Source organism: Macrosteles quadrilineatus, unplaced genomic scaffold, assembly GCF_028750875.1.
Source record: "Macrosteles quadrilineatus isolate MER2022 unplaced genomic scaffold, UCM_ALF_1.0 Scaffold_1__1_contigs__length_201487025, whole genome shotgun sequence".
Classification (NCBI taxonomy): Eukaryota; Metazoa; Arthropoda; class Insecta; order Hemiptera; family Cicadellidae; genus Macrosteles; species Macrosteles quadrilineatus.
The window spans coordinates 82,171,429-82,179,473 of NW_026542594.1; the positions used below are offsets into that span (position 1 = coordinate 82,171,429).

General features: G+C 37.0%; 1 protein-coding gene across 1 annotated transcript; it reads left to right on the top strand.

Annotated features, from left to right (window-relative positions):
* Positions 1-6,279: 6,279 nt before the first annotated feature.
* Positions 6,280-7,092, top strand: LOC128998385 (uncharacterized). Its single transcript, XM_054424501.1, has one exon. It carries the CDS (start codon positions 6,280-6,282, stop codon positions 7,090-7,092), a length of 813 nt encoding a protein of 270 aa, XP_054280476.1.
* The last annotated feature ends 953 nt before the right edge of the window (positions 7,093-8,045 follow it).

The window sequence follows — 8,045 nt, forward strand, 5'->3', positions numbered from 1 at the left end:
ATTTGTCTGCAAAATGCCTATTTCAGAAAAGGCCAAACTTGAATTGAAATCTCAAATTGATGTCCTTTGTTTTAAAAAGGAAAACTTGAGCAAAAAAATAGATACTGTTTACACGCTAAGCCAAGAAGTAGATTTAAGCCAAGAATCACCAAATTTCTCTACATTTGAGGTTAGGCTACATAACCTTGACTCACATTATGAAGCCTACTCCAAGTGCATTAATGAAATAATTAAGTTAAGTAAACTTGCTGAGATAACTGTTGACGTAAATGAGTTGCAAAAATCACTTGAAGGTATTGATGAGAAATACTATGCAATTTTGTCAGTGAAAAGCAAACTAGGCGTCAATCCAAACACTCCTGAACCGGAGCCAGCGGCTTCGACTTCAGTTCACAATTTGAATTTACCGAGAATAAGTCTGCCAGTTTTTGATGGTACTTTGCGGGATTAGCCAGGTTTTAAAGACACCTTTTTATCTCTTATCCACGACCAAAGTGGACTTTCAAATATTCAGAAATTTCATTATTTATTGTCCTCCACAAAAAATGAGGCTCTTTCATTAGCTAGAACGTTGCCTGTAACTAATGATAACTATTCAATCATTTGGAAGAAACTTTTGGACAGGTATGACAACAAGCGTGTACTTGCCAATTTTTACATTGATGAAGTGCTGAATTTACCATGTCTCACTAGTGAGAACCCTAACGCTTTGCGCCATATGATCGACACAGTATCTGAAAATAGGCTAGCACTTAAGAACTTGAAATCAGACAACATTGATGATTTTATTTTAGTACATTTGACTTTGAGAAAGTTAGATAAGAGATCCCGCCAATTGTTTGAAGAAAGTTGTCCCAAAACAGATCTGCCAACCTTTGATAAACTGTTAGAATTTTTGAACAATCACTGCCATGCAGTAGAAATAGCTAGTGAGTCATCTATTACTAAGCCTAATGTAGCCTATAAGCTTAGTGACAAATATTTGCCAAAATCTAGTCAAATATCGAGACTACAGCCTAAAAGGGCAGAGTCGTCCCGGCAAGCATTTTTATCCGCTTTTGACACTTCTGGGAATAAACCTACTTGCCTTTATTGTTCGGATATGCACAACCTTTACAAATGTCCGACCTTTTTAAAACTGAACTCAGTGCAGAGGCGTGAGTTTGTTAGATCCAAGGAAGCTTGTTTTAATTGCTTATCTAGTCAACATATGCGTAAACAATGTCGTTCAAAATCAAGTTGTCGTAAATGCGCACAGCGGCATCACACTTTGGTACATGTGGATACTACTCCCGAGTCTCAACTTTCTTCTGTACATAGGCCTAGAAGCTCTGCTGGTGAGGTTGTCACTCAAGACCAGTGTTGGGAAGTAGCGCGCTACAAGTAGCGACGCTACAGAAGCGCGCTACTTTTTTTGTAGCGTTAGCTGTAGCTACGCTACTTTTAAGATTTTGTAGCTTTAGCTGTAGCTAGCTACATTTTTAAAGTAGTTGTAGCGGAATTTTAGCTACTTTTCTCGCTACATTAACATTGTTTGAGATAGTTATTTTTATCATAACCTCAACCTTACGTGAAACAACCTCTTTCAAACTGAGATTTAAAAAAAAAATTAGGCCTACTTTCTTGGCTTCATACAGTTGGTTGCAGCCGTTTCATTCCCTATTACAACGTTGTGTGGACATGAGTGTTATCCACATTTTTGGCTCTCATTTCCTTAATTTACTACTCTATGATAACTGTCAGATAAAATAAAATTGCTAGATGCAGACGACGTTTAAACGTTATCGGTGACAAGAGAAGCTATCAAGCTATTGAATGCTTGCAAGTGATTGACAGGGAAATTAGTAATGAATTTAGTTGCTTTATTATATGATAGTGTTTCAACTTGGGTTTTAATGGAAACCAACACTAAACCTTAAAATAATGAGAAAGCTGCTATCAACCTTTGCTTCAGCTGTTGATTGTGGTTCATCATCACATCACAAGCCTTTACTTGGTTTAGGAAGATTTTTCAAAGGTTTACTAAATTAACAAAGAGGAAATCACTTGATGAGATTTAAGATATGCCTAGACTACATGATAATTGTAACGAAAAAATCTCCATATAACATGAAACTTACATTGAAAAAATACCATAGTTTGCTCCTGCTAACAGCTCTTGTATAGGACTATTCCTAGGCTATGCTATGGTTTAAGACGAATACCAAGTTCCAAGTTCAATTATTAGGAATATATCCGTTTAGTCCTTGCAAGAACAAGCCTACTATAGCCAACTTGTTACATAGCCAAGTAGGCCTACATGTTATTTTTACTTTACAAATGTCAACATGTTTAAATTAAAAGCCGATTTCAGGATAAGTTGCTGAATACTGTTTTCTGTACCAACTAGGTTGAAGCACAATTTGCCCTATGCATAATGACAATAAAGGACGATTTCTTGACATTGAAAAGTGTTATTCATAGATTTTTAGATGAAGTAACACTATGGTTAAAAGCTATAGCAATGTCGCTTTTAACATTAAAAGAAAAGAAAGGCAATAAACTCCAATTTCAGTAGGCTAGGCTCTGTAACACAAAAAAGTATTTTTAAATAATCGTTTTACAGTTTTATTGGTCTTAACTGTTGATATAAGACGTCTATAAATGAATCGATATTAAAGAAATAAAATGAGCTTTTAAAATATAGTTTGGTTGTATGTCCTTTCAACTTAATGAAATTTACATATATAAGATGCTTAAAATAATGCAATATTTAAAAATAAGTACTAAATATGATGGGACACCCAACTATTTGGTTCTGTTGTTGTAATGTTAGGTTTATAATGCCAACAAATTAAATACAATCTAGGTAATTTGTTTTCCAAGTAATGTTAGATACAATACTGACATTTTATTTTTAAATGTTTGTTCAATAAAAATAAAGTTGCAATTAATTTTACATTTACCTAATGTGCGTGGAATAAAAAGTAACGTCTTTGGAAAAGTAGCTAAAATTGTAGCTGTAGCTACATTTCATTGTAGCTGTAGTTGTAGCTAGCTACTTTTTCGGAACTGTAGCTGTAGCTGTAGCTAAGCTACTATTTTGGAAATGTAGCAGTAGTTGTAGCTAGCTACATTTTAAAAGTAGCTTCCCCAACACTGCTCAAGACAATGAAATCAAAACCAGTTGTACGTCTCAAATTGTTATGTCTACTGAAACCTTGTCTTATGTATTGTTGGGCACTGTTCAACTTTTAGCTCAGAATGTAGCTGGACAATTTGTTAAAATTAGAGGTCTAATTGATCCAGGTTCACAAATATCATGCATTTCTGAAACATGCGTTCAAAAACTTTGTTTGCCTCGCATCAAGTACAATGTACCAATCACTGGTTTGTCCCAGGTGCCCATTTCAAAACCTAAAGGAGTTGTAAAGTGCGTTTTGAAATCACCTCATAGTGATGACCTTGAAGTAGTCACTACTGCTGTTGTACTTAATCGTATCACAAATCATCTTCCTTCTCGTAAGCTGAAGTCATGTGTTCGAGAGCATTTTCATCACATCCAGTTAGCGGATATCAACTTTGACATCCCTTCGCCAATTGAATTTTTGCTTGGCGCTGATATTTTCCCCCAAGTTTTTGATGGAGGAAAACTTTTTATTGCTGATGGTTTACCCTCTGCATTTCACAGTATTTTTGGATGGGTTTTGTTAGGCTCAGTTGATTCAAAGTATTTTGATCATTTCAACCCGTCAAGCGCATCGCCTGTCATGTCCAACTTATGTCTTCTTGCATCACAATCAACACTTGATGAAAGTTTAAGGAAGTTTTGGGAAACTGAAGAAACTCCTTCAAAACCAGCGTTAAGCCCTGATGATCAATTTTGTGAAGACCATTTTCAGCAAACCCATACCCGTGACAGTAGCGGACGGTATGTTGTCAAACTGCCCTTTAAAGAAGACCCGCCTACTTTAGGAGAATCATTTCAACCTGCTCTGCGTAGACTATATTCTTTGGAACGGAAACTTCACAAATCTTCAGATTTAACTTCAGTCTATTGTAAATTCATGACAGAGTATGAAACTTTGGGACATATGACACTGTTATCTCCCGATGACACATCTTCTAAATACTTCATCCCACATCATGGTATTTTTAAAGATGAAACACAGCCTAATAAATTCAGAACAGTTTTCGATGGATCGGCTCAATCCTCAAACGGGAAATCACTTAATGACGTCCTTCATGTCGGACCTAAGCTCCAAAAGGACATAACTGATATTATTTGTCGCTTTCGCTTTCATGAGATAGTCTTCACTGCTGATATCTGCAAGATGTACCGCCAGATTTTAGTACATCATGAACATCAACCTTACCAAGTAATTTTATGGCGATCATCCCTCGATAAGCCTGTAAACAAATATGCTTTGCAAACTGTCACTTATGGACTTTCATGTTCGCCTTACCTTGCCATGCGCACAGTTTTGCAACTTGCTAATGATGAAGGGTCAAATTATCCTCTTGCGTCACAAGTCATACGCAATGACATGTTTGTTGATGACCTAGTAACTGGGTACCTCCGACCTACAAACAGCTAAATGTATAAAATCAGAACTTGAACATATTTTTGCCAAAGGAGGTTTTGAGTTAAAGAAATGGAGTAGTAACAACTCAGAATTTTTATCAGACATTCCTGTTGATTGTCAAGACAAACCAATGTCATTCGATGTCGACCAACATTCTGTAAAAAAAATTCTTGGCTTACAATGGCTTCCCTCTCTGGATGTGTTTACGTACAATGTTGATACTATGGATTGTCCTCCAACCAAACGAAATATTTTATCTCAAATATCACGCATTTTTGACCCTTTAGGCTGACTGACCCCTGTGGTATTGTGGGCAAAACAGTTAATCCAACAACTTTGGACAGAAGGTCTTAACTGGGATGATCTTCCTAGTCATGAGATACAATGTCAGTGGACCCGCTTTGCACAAGAATTTTCATGTTTAAAAGAAATATTTATTCCACGACTTGTTTTACCGAAGACCTTCACCGATCTTCAAGTCCATGGCTTCTGTGATGCATCAGAAAAAGGATTTGCTGGAGCAGTCTACTTTCGTGTTACACATAACGACTCTTCGGTTTCAACACATCTGGTCATTGCAAAGTCTCGGGTTTCCCCTTTGAAGAGGATTTCCATTCCACGATTGGAATTGTGCGGAGCTGTACTGTTAACCAAATTGTTAGATTTCTGCAAATCATTTTTTATGCAAATTCCGAATTTAAAGTGGAAAACGTATGCCTGGACAGATTCTACTGTTGTTCTTAATTGGATCCATACCTCGCCTCATCTTTTGAAAACCTTTGTGGCGAATCGGGTATCTTTTATTCAAGAAAGCACCAGTCCTACTTTATGGTTCCATGCTCCTGGCGAGTCTAACCCTGCTGATTGTGCATCAAGGGGTATATTTCCTCATGAAATCATCCATCATCCTTTCTGGTGGAGCGGACCACCTTGGCTTTTAACAGCTTCAGAACTCTGGCCTCCGCAAGATATTGTGAACAAGACCCAAGAGGATGTCCCAGAACTTCGTAAAGTTTTGTGTGCTTTGACCACAGAGGAACCTACTGTTGATCTCACTATTCTAGAACGATTCTCATCGCTTTCACAGTTAAAACGAATTACTGCTTGGTGTTTACGATTCTACCAGAATTGCAAGTCTACAAAATTTAAGGGATTGTTAACTGTTAGTGAACTTAATGTTGCATTAATGATTTGGATCAAGAACATCCAACAGAAGTATTTTCCCTCTGATTTAATTTCTCTACAAACCAAGGGCTTAGCCAAATCACAAGGAATTCTTCGCCTAGACCCATTTCTTGATGAAGATGGAGTTATCAGGGTGGGCGGTAGACTACGGCACTCAACTTTAGCGTTTCAGAACAAACACCCGTCACTTCTTCCAAAAGAAGGACATGTGACCGCTCTTATAATAGACAGTTATCACAAGGTTTATTTGCATGCAGGGCCTAAGCTCTTGCAATCCATTCTTTCAAAGGAATTTTGGATTTGTTCTGCTCGAAATACTATCAGGAAACGATTGTCAAAATGTGTCCAGTGTAAAAGATTTCGAGCCTCACTCCCGCAACCTTTCATGTCTGACTTGCCCGCTGTTCGTCTACAATGTAGCCGTCCCTTTCTGTCATGTGGGATAGACTTTGCAGGTCCCTTTCAAACCAAATCAAATGCTCTAAGAAAATCGCAGCTTACAAAATCATATTTATGCATTTACATTTGTATGTCAACCAAGGCCGTGCACTTAGAGGCAGTTTCCAGTCTTTCCGCAAAGGATTTTTTGGCTTCATTTTCAAGATTCACTGCTCGTCGAGGTCTTCCACATGATGTTTACAGTGATATGGGTACTAACTTTGTTGCCGCTGCTAAAGACCTTACCGAAATGCACAAGCTTCTATCTAAATCACCTGTTTCAGAGGTTATTCAAAAGAGTTTGACTGATAAAGGAGTACAATGGCACTTTAATCCTCCTTCGGCTCCACACTTTGGAGGAATCTGGGAGGCCGCGGTAAAGTCGGCAAAATATCATCTCAGACGAGTGATAGGCATCCAAATCTTCACGTTCGAAGAACTTTCTACCTTGTTTGCTGAAGTAGAGGCAGTGATGAACTCGAGACCTCTTTCCCCACTATCACCTGATCCAAATGAAAATAATGTCCTCACTCCAGGGCATTTCTTGATTGGTGAAGCGTTCACTGCAGTACCTTCACCGGATGTGACAGATATTAAACTCAATAGATTGACTAGATGGCAACTTGTCCAACAAGCAACTCAACATTTTTGGCGGAGATGGAGCTCGGAATATTTACATAATCTCCAACAGCGCGGGAAGTGGACTCAACATATTCAAAATCTTCAAGTAGGAGACCTTGTTCTCATAAAGGATCCAAACCTACCTCCTCTTTACTGGCCTACTGGACGAATTGTTGCTATACATCCAGGAAAAGACCATACAGTTAGAGTTGTAACGTTACGAACTTCTTCTGGACAATTAACACGACCAGTGGTTAAATTGTGTCCACTACCCAAAGAATAAGTCAAATCACAAGTTTTGTTTTCAAGAAGAGATTTTTTTGTTTTTTACTTTTAATTTCAAGTACCTGAAGATTTTTACAAAATGTTATTTTATTTATTTGAAGAAGAGAAGACTCTTTCCATTGAGAAGAAATTTTAATTGCATTTTTAAAAACACAAAAAAGGAAGTAGTTTTTTTTGTGCAAGCTCATGAATTTTAATTACCTTTTGAGAAGAAAGAAAACTTTCAGTTTTGGTGGGCGGTTTGTTTAGTATTTCAAACTTTATTTCTTGGCAATTCCACTGCACACACATACTCCATAATCCTGTCTAATACCTGCCTTTCATGAGCACTAAAAAACAAGCTGAGGATATTCTACTCTAGCTAGAAGAGGATTGAGTTCAGCCCACTTGATTTCAGTATGTATGGTGAGTCATAACCTCTATTGCTCCCTCCTTTTTACCATTTTAACTTTTACCAATTTTCGCCTTTTTCAACCCGCATTATAAAACAGTTATGTTTATCTTTTAATTTAATAATTGTAGACAAGCATTCAACAGAGATACTTCGATACTTCGATACTTTGTGTAAGTTTGAAAATCATGCAATGAAATATCACGCAACAATGAACAATAGACGATAGACAATACAAATTATAAAAAAATATATCGAACATACACTGCTGAGTATTAAAATGGAAATATGAGCCTGCTAGAAAGAGTTGTTATGGTGTAAAAGTTTCTTCACCTGTATTTAAAGAGCCAATATGGAAGAACTATACTCAGAGAAGCTGAAGAGTCGCGACATTTTCAGCTTCAAGATTTTATGTTGTAAGAGTTTTTAGTTGGGGATTAAACAAATGATTTTCATTTAGTTTTTAATTGTAATTAATTCGCTGTAGAGTTTTTAAACATAACATGATTTTTTTTAACTGTGCATACCACAATAAATAATGATATCTTATCTTTGTGATC